The sequence below is a fragment of the Somniosus microcephalus genome, chromosome 1 (assembly GCF_052327205.1).
Source record: "Somniosus microcephalus isolate GS21.2 chromosome 1, FLI_Smic_1.0, whole genome shotgun sequence".
Classification (NCBI taxonomy): Eukaryota; Metazoa; Chordata; class Chondrichthyes; order Squaliformes; family Somniosidae; genus Somniosus; species Somniosus microcephalus.
The window spans coordinates 262,798,352-262,814,690 of NC_140987.1; the positions used below are offsets into that span (position 1 = coordinate 262,798,352).

General features: G+C 45.0%; 1 protein-coding gene across 2 annotated transcripts in view; it reads left to right on the forward strand.

Moving 5' to 3' along the window:
• kiaa1958 (KIAA1958 ortholog) overlaps nucleotides 1–16,339 on the forward strand; it is a 167,153-nt gene that overhangs the window by 128,100 nt on the left and 22,714 nt on the right. Inside the window, exon 3 of one of the 2 annotated variants that reach the window (XM_085993099.1) lies at nucleotides 8,907–15,653. The exons of the other annotated variant lie outside the window; for it this stretch is intronic. Coding sequence (XP_085849225.1) covers nucleotides 8,907–9,946 — 1,040 coding nt within the window. The 3' untranslated portion in view covers nucleotides 9,947–15,653. Of the gene's footprint in view, nucleotides 1–8,906; nucleotides 15,654–16,339 lie in introns of those variants that run through there. 2 annotated transcript variants of the gene reach the window in all.

The window sequence follows — 16,339 nt, forward strand, 5'->3', positions numbered from 1 at the left end:
CTCATGTCAATCCTCATAACCCATCAGCACCTCAGTCACCAGGGGGTTGTGAGGTCTGCATCCTAAATAGTTTATTTCACTATATACTATTGATCCCAAATAATGCGTTCAATTTAAACGGTGCCATTTTTTTAAAGCACAGTTATTTAAATGTGTTTATAAATTGCATTACCATGATTTTCTTCAGTCTCTAGCCACTTACTTAAATAAAAACACTTAACCCCCCCTCCCTTCAGAGTATCCTTTCAGTCTATTCTCTAGTATGTGGTGTGGTAAACCACTTTTATCGTTACACTATAGTTATCACTGTTGTATTGTTATCACCGTTATCACTGTTGTATCACGATACGAGGTCGCCTCTTGTCGCGCTGTTATACCTGGGCTGACCACCTCCGACTCCGCCCATGGCTCCACCTACCTGCCCAGGTATAAAGGTAGTCGACTGGCTGGTATTCCTCCTTGTTGGACCCGATCACCCACGAGGGTGGGCTCTGTTATTTAGTCAATAAAAACCTTTAGTTACGTTCGTAACTCGTCGCTTTTTATTGGACGAATTGCTAGGTATATCAATTTTATTGACTAAATTTTAAAGATGTCTACTACTGGCCAGCCAGAAGCCCTCCCAGAAGCACAGCCACACCAGCCGGCTTGGCTGCAAGCCCTCAAACCACCGTACCTGGATCTAAACCCACAGGCAGCAAACGCAGCCCTCAACTTCAAACACTGGCTGGACTGCTTCGAATCCTACCTGGAAGAATCCGGCGCCCCGCAGAGATCCAAACTAAGACTTCTGAACGCCCAAGCGAGCCCGAGAGTATACGCACTCATCCAGGACACGACTACGTACGAGGCCGCTATCAACCTACTGAAACAGCAGTACCGCAGCCCGGTAAATTACATGTACACCAGGCACCTCCTAAGATCCCGCCCGCAACAGCCAGGAGAGTCTGTAGCTGAATTTTTACGGGCGCTAAGAGCACTCGGCAGGAACTGTGACTTTAAAGCGGTGACGGCTGTTGAAAATACGGAAGATAATATCCGCGATGCCTTTGTGAAAGGCCTACGGTCCGACTACTCACGGCAAAGACTGCTTGAAGCTAAAGACCTCGACCTGGACAAAGCTGAAGCCCTCGCTCTCTCCCTGGAGGTGGCCCATCAGGACCAGGAGGCGTTTTCCAGGTACTGCTCGCGACCCTGGGACTCGGGCCCGACCCCTACCGCAATACCCTTCGCAGCGCCGCCCCCGGGACCTACCTCAGCGTCGGCGTCCCGGACCCGACTGGGCCCGCCACCCCCGGTACCGGCTCCGACATCGGGCACCCGCGATCGGGCCGCCGGCTGCTTCTTTTGCGGCCAGGAGAAGCACCCGAGGTCGCGCTGCCCAGCCAGGAACTCTACCTGCACAACCTGCAGGAAGAAAGGCCACTTCTCTAAGGCCTGCAGGAGCGGATCTTCAGAGGCCAGCAGTGCCTCATGCGAACTGTGGGGGCGGCCATCTTCTTTCACGGCAACTGAGGCCAGTATCCCCACACGTGAGTCATGGGGCGGCCATCTTTGATCAAGGCAACCGACCCCAATAGTGCCTCATGTGAGTTATGGGGGCAGCCATCTTCTCCGCCATTTTGTCCTACCTCGTGGGAGACGCCATTTTACCCACCACGCCCGACTGCCACCGGGCCCCCGGACCCGACGACCGCCTCGCCCGCAGACGACAACGACTCGCTTACCTACACGCTAGCCTCCGTCACTCTGGATCAAGCCCGCCCACACCACCTGTCCAAGTCGATGATGGACATCAAAGTAAACGGCCACGCCACGACCTGCCTGTTCGACAGCGGAAGCACGGAGAGCTTCATCCACCCAGACACGGTGAGCCACTACTCCCTCCCTGTCCTGCCAACGCGCAACCGAATCTCGATGGCATCGAGGTCCCACGCCACGGACATTAGCGGCTACTGTGCTGTGACCTTGTCGGTTAAGGGTACAGAGTATAAAAACTTTAAACTCCTCGTCCTCCCCCAGCTCTGCGCTGCCGTCCTACTAGGGCTGGACTTCCAATCCCACCTCCAAAGTGTAACCCTAGCATACGGTGGACCCCTCCCCCCACTCACAGTCGACAACCAGCGAAGGTTAAACCGCCCACCGCGTAACACCTGCAGCCTATCCACCCTCAAGGTGCCGCCACCTTCCCTGTTCGCTAACCTCACCCCCGACTGCAAACCCGTCGCTACCAAGAGCAGGCGGTACAGCGCTGGGGACAGAGCTTTCATTAGCTCTGAGGTGCAGCGTCTCCTGAAGGAGGGCATCATCGAGGGGAGCAACAGCCCCTGGCGTGCCCAGGTCGTGGTCGTTAAGACCGGCGATAAAAATCGCCTGGTCATCGACTACAGCCAGACCATAAACAGATACACCCAGCTGGACGCATACCCCCTTCCCCGCATATCTGACATGGTCAATCAGATTGCACAATACCGCGTATTCTCGACCATCGACCTTAAGTCGGCCTACCACCAACTCCCTATCCACCCCGAGGACCGCCAGTACACCGCCTTCGAGGCGAATGGGCGCCTATACCACTTCCTTAGGGTCCCCTTCGGTGTCACCAACGGGGTCTCGGTCTTCCAAAGGGAGATGGACCGGATGGTTGACCAGAACGGACTGCAGGCCACATTCCCCTACCTAGATAACGTCACCATCTGCGGCCGCGACCGGCAGGACCACGACGTGAATCTGGAGAAATTCCTCCGTACAGCCCAACGGCTGAACCTCACCTACAATAAGGAGAAATGTGTGTTTAACACCTCGCGCCTTGCCATCCTTGGCTGTGTAGTAGAGAACGGACTCATCGGCCCCGACCCCGAAAGAATGCGCCCCCTCATGGAGCTACCCCTCCCCCACTTAAGAGAACCCTGGGGCTCTTCGCCTACTATGCCCAATGGGTGCCCAATTATGCGGACAAAGCCAGACCCCTCATGAAGTCCACATCCTTCCCCCTTACGGAGGAAGCGTGCGCAGCCTTCTCCCTCATTAAGGGAGACATTGCCAAGGCCACTATGCACGCAGTGGATGAGTCCATCCCCTTCCAAGTCGAGAGCGATGCATCCGACTTCGCCCTAGCCGCCACCCTTAACCAGGAGGGGAGACCGGTGGCCTTCTTCTCAAGGACCCTACAGGGCCCTGAGATCCGACACTCGTCGGTCGAGAAGGAGGCCCAGGCGATTGTGGAGGCGGTACGACGCTGGAAGCACTACCTGGCAGGCAAACGATTTACCCTCCTTACCGACCAACGTTCGGTCGCTTTTATGTTTAATAACAAGCTGAGGGGCAAAATCAAGAATGACAAGATCTTGAGGTGGAGAATCGAGCTCTCCACCTACGATTATGATATCTTGTACCGGCCAGGTAAGCTGAACGAACCCCCCGATGCTCTGTCACGAATTACATGCGCCAGCGCGCAAAGTGATAGACTTCAGACCCTCCACAACGACCTCTGCCACCCCGGGGTCACCAGACTTTACCACTTCATTAAGGCCCGCAACCTGCCCTACTCCATCGAGGAGGTCAGGACCATAACCAGGAACTGCCAGACCTGCGCCGAGTGCAAACCGCACTTCTTTAGGCCGGACAGAGCAAGCCTGATCAAGGCCACCCGCCCCTTCGAGCGCCTGAGCATCGACTTTAAGGGGCCCCTCCCGTCCTCTGACCGTAACGTGTACTTCCTCAACATTGTTGATGAGTACTCCCGTTTCCCCTTTGCCTTCCCCTGCCCAGACATGACCAGTACCACGGTCATTAAATGCCTGAACGACCTCTTCGCCTTGTTCGGGTTCCCAAACTATATACATAGTGACCGGGGCTCCTCTTTCATGAGCGAGGAACTCCGTCAGTTCCTACTAGCGAGAGGTATTGCAGCAAGTAGGACCACCAGCTACAACCCCCGAGGGAACGGCCAGGTGGAAAGAGAGAACGCGACGGTATGGAAGGCCGTCCTCTTAGCCTTAAAGTCTAAGGGCCTCCCAACCTCCCGCTGGCAGGAAGTCCTCCCGACAGCGCTGCACTCCATCCGGTCACTACTTTGCACTGCCGTTAACGCCACCCCCCATGAACGAATGTTTGTTTTCCCCAGGAAGTTGACTACGGGAACCACTCTACCAACCTGGCTGACCTCTCCGGGGCCCGTCTTGCTGCGAAAGCACGTGAGGGCCCATAAAACAGACCCCCTGGTCGAGAGGGTGAACCTCCTGCACGCCAACCCCCAGTATGCCTACGTGGCTTACCCAGACGGGCGGGAGGACACTGTCTCCTTACGAGACCTCGCACCCTCGGGCACTCCGGAGACACCACCTTTACCCCCCCCCACCACCCCCCCAATTCCAGCCCAGGTAGACGGCATGCCGGAACCCCACGAGCCTTCGCCGACCACGCAGACACCAGCACTAACACCGGATAATGCAGCACCGCCGCTGCGACGATCGGAGAGGCTTACGAGGCCTCCGGACAGACTGACATACCAGAACTGGTAGTACACTTCACCCCGCCGGACTCAAATCTAAACAAGGGGTGAATGTGGTAAACCACTTTTATCGTTACACTATAGTTATCACTGTTGTATTGTTATCACCGTTATCACTGTTGTATCACGATACGAGGTCGCCTCTTGTCGCGCTGTTATACCTGGGCTGACCACCTCCGACTCCGCCCATGGCTCCACCTACCTGCCCAGGTATAAAGGTAGTCGACTGGCTGGTATTCCTCCTTGTTGGACCCGATCACCCACGAGGGTGGGCTCTGTTATTTAGTCAATAAAAACCTTTAGTTACGTTCCTAACTCGTCGCTTTTTATTGGACGAATTGCTAGGTATATCATGTGGTGTAAAGCAAACTTCAAAAAATTGCATTGCATAATGAGTTAAGAACATTCTAATTCTTGGACATACGATCTCGTTTATCTCACTGATGCTGCTATGACACGTTTATCTTGCTGGGAATTTTAAATTTTTACTGATTTATTTGGAATATAAGAAACCTATTACATTACAATCTCTGCATTCTTTTCAGCCACTTTTAATATTGCGTTCCACTGACGCCCGTCTACTGGATTAAACTTCAGTTTATAGCAGAAATTAATGTTGGTGGTAAAATTTAATGTCATGCGGATTTTAAATTGCTCATGGTATTATATGATGGGAGAAACCGGTGCTTTTGGAAATAAGTTCGACTAAAGAAAATACTCGAGTGTTCCAGAACTGCTTTTGTGCGTTTATGATGATAAAATGTGACATTATCTCAGCCTTAAGCATGTCACCGCTACCAGGGGCCTTTTTTAACGAGATCATACACCAGCCTGCAGACTAAACATTGCACACACACACTGTTAATGCAGACACAAGTGGAGCATGTAAACTCATATTGATTGCTTGAAAAATGCTTACTAAAATTTTTTTAAATAACTATTAGAAACAGAACAAGCAAAACTGCTAAAGAAAGATGTCCCATATGCAAGATTGGGAAGCAATCTTCTGCCCTAGGAGACATTGAATAAGGGCAACCAGGCAATGAACCACGATGTTTAAAATGCACGACAATGTAAGCTGCTTATAGCAGACTCATCTGCCACCCTGTGTAACTGGACAAATCCGGTCTGTTTGATCTCCATTTACTTGAAAAACTGATGAATGGAGAGATTACAGTTAGTCTGAGGAATTCTATGTGGAATTTGCATGTTGATTGGCCACAGTCATGCATAGCTTCTCCCCTTGTAGCTCGGCTGCAATGAAATATTTTTTTAGTAATTTGGCGTCCCTAGAGCAAATGCAAAAGCAGTCTCCCAAATAAATGTACGTAGGCCTGTCTGTTTTGGCACCACATCTCCAGCGTAACCCTGGGACATGACTAATTTTGCATAACCTCGGGGTGGCGGGGGTGGTTGGTTACAGCAATGCAGGACATCTCTTCCCGGGGTCATGCTGCAAGAGGAAATAGTGAAGGACTGAAGAGGCGGCGCAGGGCTTCAGCGACTAATGCACCCTGTTGCCAAACTAACTTTTCCCAACACCTGTATTACTTTTATTGCTTTTGGTTCAAGGGAACTCAGTCTGTCTGGTTTATCCAGTTCTCCAGAGAACTGGTGTCTGCTCTAAGTGAAGTGCACTGTAACGACGCAGTCCCAGTCCCCATGTTTTGGAACATTTTTCTGTATTACGATTGGTTGACAAGCCATTTTTTCTCCCAATTTCCTTCTCTCATCTCTTTAGACTTGTGCTGGGGGTAATAGTTCCACAGGCAGTAGCTCCCAATATGTGGAATGGACTCCCGAATGGAGTAGTGGAGGCAAAAAACCCTGGAATCATTTAAGAACCAATTGGATGCTGCCACAGAGGGACTTTAGAGCATTTCTGGATGATAAACTAAGATGGGCCAAATGGCCCCTCCCATTGGTAATTATCTCGTGTATTTCCCACACAGTCTGCTTGCTCCTATGTAGTCTGATAGTGGAAGGGAGGGAACAGGCCAGTGGTCTATTCCACTGATTTTTTTCCAGAAATGCTACTCAGCAACTCCATTATAATAGGATTTCTCCTTCTCCCACTCTTACCCCTACCTGCGGCGCATTCTTTTCCCCAGGTGTTTCACTGTTCCGTTCTTGGGTTATGCTCTAGAAATGTTTTTGGGGTTCAGTATCTCAGGGATTAAACAGAAAATGCTCATCACTGCGTTTTGGCTCATTGGTTAAATCACATGTCCTCGCATGAACTTCCTCACCTTCAGACAGTGGTAGAATAAATAGTTCTCCACACTGTGGCATCGGCTATAAACTGCCAAACAGGTTTATTAAACAGTAATAGGATGAATGAACAGAAGAAGTGACACAGTGTAGATTTAGTGGTTACAGGCTTAGTTATACCCTCTCGGAAGTTAGAAACCTCTTGTCTGCCACACTACACTGCAAGTAAACTGGACTCAACATCGGGTCCCTGGATATTATATTGTTGATGAGTGTCCACAAAGCCTCCCTGGCCTATTTTTCTCTCTCTCTCTCTCTATTAGCTTCAAACGGACTAGCTAAGCAAGACAACCTGAGAAACACTTTTTTCAATATTTGACAGGAGGCAAAATAAATTTAAATATGTTAATTCAAAATAAGTTGCCAGTCAAAGAGAAAATCCACAAGATGCTTGTATTTGAATTGAATAGCTTGGCCCCTCCCTTTTTGTGGGTGAGCCAGGTTTTTAACTCCATATGTAACATGACGGGAGAAAGAAACCAACACCACATTGGGAAAAAATGCTTTATTTTTATCACATCACTTTGCAGACTACCTGAGAACTGGTTAAACTTAGCCCAGGTTTTGACATGGATTCAAGGCCAGGCAGCTATTTGACTTAATACTGCAACCATCTGGCTAGATCCACTGCTATGCCTGCTTCAATTTTTTTTTTTTTTTGTTATATCTATTCTTGCTTTGCTCACCTCTTCCCCTCAATCTTTTTATACTCTTCCCCCCCCCCCCCCCCCCCAGCTTAGCCACTGTTTGTCAATATATTTTATCTTGTTTCCTACTTTTCAGCCTGGTGACTCGGTTACTAAATCAGTACAATGTATAGTTGCTCTTAGGCCAGCTAGGGCAAAGCAAATAAGTCACAAAATTTCAGACGTCGCAGTTGCCCCTCTGTGGGTCAAGAAACGAGGGGTGAACTTTACTGTACTGGAGCAGTTCAACCTTGTGTCATCTTTTGCACAGGTCAGGTGCTACCATTGCATTGCATGGCTGAAAGCTGTTGCATTGATGGGGCAGGCAGACTGAGATTTTCTTTCTGGCATTCAGCGTCTTAACTAATGCAATACCATGCCTATATATATAATCCAGCAAAGATAGTCATACATCATTTACAATGTGTTTGGTCTATGTGTTTCAAAAAATTACATTTCACAAGTTCGCTTCCTTTGCAATGTTATAAGCACAAAGCGTATACCTGTAGTACATGCGCGTGTGAGAGTGACATCACTAATATTCTGTTTGAATCTGTAGAAACGTAGTCTGTATGGCAATCCAAGCCTGTGTTGTCATGTGGTATATTTAGCATATTGGTCTCAATTTGCTGGAGGGAAAAAAAAAATCACCCCAGCCAATATGCTTTAATATTGGTGATGTGTGTTCTAGTCTATTACCAGTTCATCGCTGCAACAGCTCTCACCACCAGTGACCAACAGGTAAGTATCAATATTTCGTCCTAGTCTTGTATAGTTTAAAATGCTTGCTTCGGGTACAACGCAAGTTGGAGCGATGTGAACTAATTATACTGCAGAGCACTTTCCACCATTCAACATAATATGAAATCATAGAGACAACATTGATTTAGTGAATTGGCAGAAAGGGTAAAGATGAAAATCATGCTTGGTGTGGTATATCAGTCCTTTAATTCCAGATTGCCTGACTTGGTTTGTTTAAGCCGCAAAGGATTTATTTTTCCCTTTGGCCACATATTCCACCATTCCCCATTTGCTAACTAGGTGTCAATAATGTAGGTAGTTTATAAGTACTTTGTTGCATCTATATTTCAAAATCCTGTCTGCTGTTACATTACTTTCAGGGGCAGTGTACTGGGCGGTTCCAGCAGTGTAATATTGTGAGGTGTTGTTCTGAGACAGTGTGCTTGATATGTAATCTCTCTCACTAACTCCATGCACCGAGAGTGCAGCATTGACATGAGGACCTTGTTTTGAATTTTTTTTTGCCTTAATCTTTTACGTCATTTGTGAAATTGAAGTTGGCTTTTGAAACGTGAGACAGGTATGTAATATCGTTTTCCAATGACCTTTGCGAAATTGAAATTTAGTTTTGAATGGCTTTATGTGCAGCTTATATTTTTTTCTTTTTTTTCCCCCCTCCCTGTTCCGTTTTTTAGAAAATGAAGAAAGAGGCTGCGAGGGACAACAGAATGAAAAAACTGTCCGAAGCACCTTGACTGCACTGAGAAACTTCAGAGAGTTCCTCCTTTCCAAATACCCACACGAAAACCGGGACATCCAAATCATACCATGCACGGAACTTGATGCCTATCTAGCTTCATTCTTTGTGGATGCCAGGCAGAAAGATGGCTCCGAGTACGAGCCCAACAGTTTGGCCAACTATCAGTGTGGACTTGAAAGGTACTTAAAGGAATACAAATATGGGTTCAGTATAACAAGGGATAAGGAATTCAGGCGCTCCCAGGAAGCACTGAAACAGAAGCAGCTTGAGCTGCGAGGCAAAGGAAAAGGGAACAAGCCACATAAGTCAATGAAACTCACCTTTGCCGATGAGCTCATCCTGCGCAAACGAGGCTTGCTGAGCCGATACAACCCCGAAGGGCTGCTCAACCTCGTGTGGTTAAACAACACTAAAGCGTTTGGGCACTGTGCTGGGTTCCACAGTTCCACGCTAAAATGGGGGGATATCAGGTTGCACGTAACCGAGACGGGCTTGGAGTACCTGGAGTGGGAAATCATAGACAGCTCTGATGCACAAGGGAAGAGCCGGAGAGCGGGAACTGAGTGCAGAATTTACGCCACGCCACATTCTCCGCAGACATGCCCAGTGCAGGACTACAAGGAGTACGCTCAAAGACGCCCGCCAGCTATGCGTTATGAAGATGCCCCCTTCTATCTGTCCATCAAGCCAGTCTGCAACCTAGCTGCACTTTACTGGTATAATAGCCAATCCCTTGGGAAGAATAAGCTCTCAAAAATGGTTAAAACCATGTGTGAAAAGGGGAATATTCCTGGAAGGAAGACCAACTTTAGTGTTTACCAGAGCTGTAGTTCCCTGTCTGAGGCACAAAGCAACCAGCTGGTGCTAATATGTAACAATCTGAGCCAGCAAGCTGCCCAGTCGATGTCGGGGCTCGCCAATACGGGGAACTTTATCATCTCTGGTTCTTTTGACTCTTCCTCGGATACAGCCTGACAGAAATGTGCTTTGGGATTTTTAAAAATTATTCTCTATGTTCTCTCACATTTTTATGCAGTCTAATTATTCCTCAGCCACTGATAGTTATAGTTTTTAAATGCAGCGTGTGAAAGGGTTATTGGCCTGAATTATGTCTCGAGAACAGGCACATTAAAACTCCAGTGATCAAATGTACAGGTTAATGTACACTCGTTTTTTTTTAAAGTATACAGATTTCAGTCCATGAAGTTCCTTTACAAGCAAGTCTATGGACATCATTAATCAAAATGTAGTTTTTGAAATGCCATAATTCTGGAAGTTATTCAAAAAATCCTGATTTTATTTTTAAATCTCTCCTCATGACTCTTAAGAACTACCAATTTTCCATACAGCTTTTCAAAATATGCACAATCTTTATTGTTCAATTTCTGCAAGGAAAGGACTTTCACATGTTTAGGTGCTAAGCATTCAAGTAGAATTATAGAAATTATTCAGCTGCACAGCTTTTTTTTATTCACAAATTTCTAAATGGTTGAGACAGAAAATAGTATTTTTGAACAAACCTGCCATGGATTCAAAGTGCGGAAACCTCTTTTCACAGCTGCAGTATTAATTATTTCACCCAGTGTTAATTGTGTGCTGTTTTAAGCCATTTCTCCTCTCGGTATTACTGTTTCTGTATCCCCTACCACCTCGGCCCCCAGATACCTACCACTTTGCATCCTTCACTGCAGATAATGACATTTACCCTCTTGCTGCCCTGAGTCTCTCATCTGCGAGTGAATTCAGTGTGTTGTAAGTAGCTTGCCTTCTTTGTCAAGCCAAACTTTTTGTAACGGAGTGTGATTAGCTGGCTCTGAGATCTTCCTAGGAGTTGTGTTTCTAATTTCCCTAACAGTTACAAGAAATTAGTGAGAAAAATATCAGATTAAGGATTTATTTTTTAAATAATTTTATGATTGGTAACGATATTGAAATGTATTCGGAGTTTGAGGACCTGCTATCAGGGGCCTGTATGATTCATGTTGCACCCTGCTGTGCAGACCAGTGATCCACTCCTATTACTTTGACTGGGAAGCACTGATCAGGGTGTGTTATAGGACAAAATAGTTAGCCTGGGTAAACCCTGAATTGTATCAGGCTGGTATCTCACGATTCTGGATGTATGATGGTTGTACAGGACTTCATGACTAAAACCCTGAACCTTGCATCTTCTGGTTACTGAGGATGTTGTCTTGATACTGAGGAAGAAATTCACTGTCCTGGTTAACTCATTGTGTTGCAAATGCACAGTTTCTTATCCATTCATGTTGTATTTTAGTAGACTCTATACCTGAAAGTTGCTTGTGAAATTCTACTAGCAATTTGATTTTGTTTAAAAGTTACTATTATTGGTGTCACAGATTTTGTATGTCATCATATTTATTTTAGTTTTTTTAAGATGACACTTTGTAATTAGAACTATCTGTATATGGCTGCTCGTACACAAGTACTGATATTTGTTGGAACGCAATTTTAGAAAAGTGCATAAGCTAAGTCTGGTGTGAGATTCAACAGTTAGATGCTGGGTTTCCACCAATGAAGGATTGCAGCTCTGTATAGTCCGTCTGTCTTAACGGTCCAATTCCAAAAAATTCAAGTGAAGTAGACTTCTGTGCAGGACACTGTGTTACTTCCTGTAGCGCTTTCTGGAGCCACGAGTGAGTGAGTGTATTTGAGTGTGTATTTTAATCATGTGTGTGTAAATTGGGCCCAATTTGCCAGCTCGTTCTCAATTAAAATAATGGAGAGTTCTAAAATTGTTGGAAGGAAAGATTTATATCAAAATAATGTGCCTACAAGAGCATGCTCCTCTAAATGAATGGTTAAAAAAATTACTTAAAAAAAAAGTAAGATCTGGGTTTGTTAAACGGAACTATTTGCTTAGTATCCAAACACAGTTTATTACTTTAACAATATGCAAAGATATATTAGCAAGGAGACTGTTAGGTACTTTTTAATCAAAGGCTAATATATAGAAATTAGTGCATTCGGCTAATTTAACCCGTTGAGCATCTACACACCAAAATTTGACTAAAATCATGAGTACTATGAATTCAGAACTGTGTGCAGAATTGTAATGCACTTCCTTCTAATTGTACAGAAAATTAATTTGCTCAGATGTGTTCTACAGAAGTGGTGCGTGTATTTTGAAAGGTCGAAAGGTTTTTCAGTGCTCAAAGGGTTAAAATAACCTCCTTGTTTTGGTTTGAGTCTTGAGGTCAATCTGATGAGAGTTCTGTGTGGCTCTAGGTTTCAACCTAGGTTGGAAATTCTTTAGGATACTGTGAAACTTTAACATCACTGCCTGAAGTGTAATAGTTGACAGAAATTACTATTCAATGTAGTTTTGTGGTTTTTTTTGTCTCATTTTTATTAAAATATACAGTGTTTAGGTACAGCATTTTCAAACTGGCCTTTGTAGACTGCGTTTTTTTAAAAATCTTTCTCTTTTAATGAGTGTTATACTGTTAAACTATTTCTGGTTTTTTTTCCTGCCTCAATGTACATTTTTGGAATGTGGTGCTTATTTTCCCCTGCAGACAGCCCAAGGCAGTACTAGTTAAAAATAAAAGCTTTTTTTTTCCAGCCTGTGAACTTTCCACTGAATAAAAGGGCAAACTGTCAAATGAAGAACAATGGCTGTCCGGCTTTGCTTGCCCTTTTTAAAGTAAAAGCTTGTTTGCTGGAAGATTAAGGCTCCCTGGGCTTCAGGTCCCTGCAGCCAACAATGCTTTCACAGAGAATGGGGATGGTCAGGACGGAGCCTTCAGGTGTTCTGCTATGGCTTTGATTCCCGATGATCCAAGCTAAACCTGTGGCCGTCACAACTCAAGTTATTTTAAGCTCTTTGCAAGTGTCTGTGAGTTGATCCAGTTAGCAGCCGAGCCATACCAGGAAGATCCAGGCTCGATCCCTGATCGTTGCTGCATTACCCGATTTTAGAATGATAGTGGAAGATAGGAACAGGAGTAGACCATTCAGCCCCTTGAGCCTCCCACGTTCTACCCTCTGTAAATGTGAGGTCATCCAAAGCTCTGCTGCCCGTGTCCTAACGCACAACAAGTCCCGTTCACCCATCATCCCTGTGCTCGCTGACCTACATTGGGTCCCGGTTAAGCGCCACCTCAATTTTTAAAATTCTCATCCTTGTTTTCAAATCCCTGCATGGCCTCGCCCCCCTCCCTATCTCTGTAATCTCCTCCAGCCCTATGACCCTCAAATATCTGCGCTCTTCCAATTCCGGCCTCTTGAGCAACCCTGATCTTAAATGCTCCACCATTAGTGGCTGTGCCTTCAGCTGCCAAGGCCCGAAGCTCTGGAATTCCCTCCCTAAACCTCTCTACCTCTCTTCTCTCCTTTAACCTACCTCTTTGACCAAGCTTTTGGTCATCTGCCCTAATTTCTCATGCAGCTCGATGTCAAATTTTGTTTGATTACGCTCCTGTGAAGCACCTTGGGATGTTTTGCCACGTTAAAGGCATTATATAAATACAAGTTGTTGTTCCACCATTCAATTAGATCATGGCTGATCAGTATCTTAACTCTATTTACCCGCCTTGGTTCCATATCCCTTAATACCCTTGCCTAACAAAAATCTATCAATCTCCGTTTTTAAATTTTCAATTTAGTGGCGCTAAAATTGACCAACAGCGTTTTTGCATTAAGGGAGGGTGGGTGGGGGCGGAGAGGAATAGGCCAGGGTTTCCATTCCTGATTGTTAGCCAGCCCACACCCCCTATTGGAAATGCTCATGTGTGGATTATCAGGTGAGGAAAAGTTCAGAATGAAAACATTGCAGATGCTGGAACTCTGAAATAAAAACAGAAAATGCTGGAAGTAGTAGGTCAGGCAGCATCTGTGGAGAGAGAAACAGAGTTAACGTTTCAGGTCGATGACCCTTCGTCAGAACGGAAAAGTTCAGGCTCACTCCGGTTCCCTCCTAGAGTTTGACATTCGTTGTCACAGCACATAAGTGAATAATGGACACTTGGACAAGGTCCCAGAGATTAACTGCAGCCTGTGGCAACTGTGCCCCAGCAAAGAAGTAACAACTTCAGGAGGGGAAAGAAGGAAATTGGCCGGGAAAATCGTAGTGTTTTTAAGCATTGGGAAAGATTTTTGCTTGATTGCCATAATTACTGTTGCTCACAGTACAGTATAATATTAATTCTTTTACTTCTTTCTTTGGAAAGTGTCTTTTTCATTGCTCCAAATAGTTGTCGCTTTGTGTTACATCCTCCTAGTGATGCATTACAACAACAATTTACATTTATATAGCACCTTTAAAGTAGTAAAAAGTCCCAAAGCGCTTCACAGGAGCGATTATCAAACAGAATTTGATGCCGAGCCACATGAGATATTAGGACAGGTGCCCAAAAGCTTGGTCAAAGAGGCAGGTTTTAAGGAGGAAAGAGAGGTAGAGAGGCTTAGGTAGGGAATTTGGTAATAGTTTCCCCCCTCCCTTGGACACCCATAATATAGTTCCCCCACCTTCTTACAAGGTGCACAGTTAGTTGCAGCTAGCTAGGCTTGGAACCAGGAAACCTTTTATTGATAAATTAGGATCGACTTTAAAGCCCAGAGGTCCGCTGTTATAAAAGGCGGAGCAGCACCTTTTTTGGTTTGGGCACTGTTAATTTTATTCGGCTGCCTTTGCACTGTTGGCCTTCATATTGGAAGGATAGATTTTTGTCATCCTCGGCTGGGAAGGGGTTAAGGCAGGTTGTCCATGACCAATTCTGCTCTTTTTATGATCTTTTGTGTTTCTGTTTAGCCAAGTTACTATACTGTGATTAAAATCATGTTATTCGCCATTCTACTAATGCAGTGGTTATATTATGCACCAAATCCAAAATGTGTACACTCTGCACTCTGAGCATTCATTTCACAAGGTGCACCTTATAAAATCATGAACTTTGACCTTATGATTAATGCAAGTACTTCATTTGCAAAGCCTATGTATTTTGGCTTCACCCTGACATCTGTGATTTCTCTTTTTTAATTATTTTCAAACAAAGACTAATCATTAATTTTTTTTTTTTAAACGTCTAAATTCTAAGCAGTATTTTGTCAAAATGAACTGTTGCTGTCATGCCAAAAAACATGCAAATCTCTATGCATTTTGTAATCAAGTTGTATTGTTGCAGTGCAGACGAAGCATGTTTTGTAGGTGCTCTTATTTACATAAGTTGTCGATATTTTTTAGAAATGTTAGCATTTGCTGCTAATAATCAATTAGTTATTGATTTTGACGAGCCTTCAGTGTATATTTAGGCTCCCACCAATCAATTCTTTCATTGGCTGACTTGTTGGTATGCGTGATAAACCAAAAAAGACAATGAACAGAGCAAACCGTTTGAGTTGTTGGTTTCCTTCTATTTCTGGTTAAAGACCAGAAAGTTGTATGTGAGGGGGGGAGGGGGAGGAGCGGAAGAGGTTAGAAAGGATGATGTGCTTCAGCAATGTCCAGCTTCTGAGTCTACTCCCTCCCTCCCCGTGTGCTTCGCCTCTTTACAAGTTAGTCAGTCAAAGTTTCAAGACGCAGTGTATTCGTCCGAATTAGTATGCCCACGTCGTACAAGTTTGATTTGAATTTTTTTTTTGCGTGTGCACTGTCGATTCCCGCAGACTGTATTAAGTTATTCAGGTGCTTCAGTATTGTGCATCCAGGGGCTGCTGGGGTGGGGGGACGAAACGTTTCGGGGGGGGGGAGGGGGGGTGTCATTTGCACATTTGGTATAGTACCATACTCATACCCACACAACATGACTGAATTGATTGGTAGGCAAAAGTCTTTGATGTTCATTGCAAAAATATGTAGAGCTCTTTAAAAAAAAAGAGATAAAAAGACAAAAAAAAACACACACTTAAAACTAATCTGTTTTTAAAGTTGTTAATAATTGTCTATTTGATTGCTGCATGCTATTTCAGAGTTTCCTCTGTGTATGTAGAAACTGAACTAGTTGCCAGATAATAAATGAATAAACCATGCTGTGTTCTCCATTTGGCTAATTTTTAGTTTATTTTAATGTTGTGCCTCTGGGCTAGAAATCGTGCCGCTGAGGATTACAAAGGCACTTCGTGTCCCTGTGTCATGTCATCAGAAATCTGTCATTGAAGGTAATAAATTATACATTTTGATTGTGGCTCGATATAAGGATCACTAATTTAAAAAAAATGAAGTTCTGTTTCACTGTCCTTTTTTAGCAATCCCAAAGCAATTTATTTTCTACGGATATCTTGTACCCTTTCTCATCTAGAATATTCAAGTTTTTTTTTACTTGTCTGATCACTGTTCTGTGAATTACTTACTATTCGTTATTTTTATTCGGGAAGGAGGAGGGGAACTGAAATATTTTTTCATGTCTT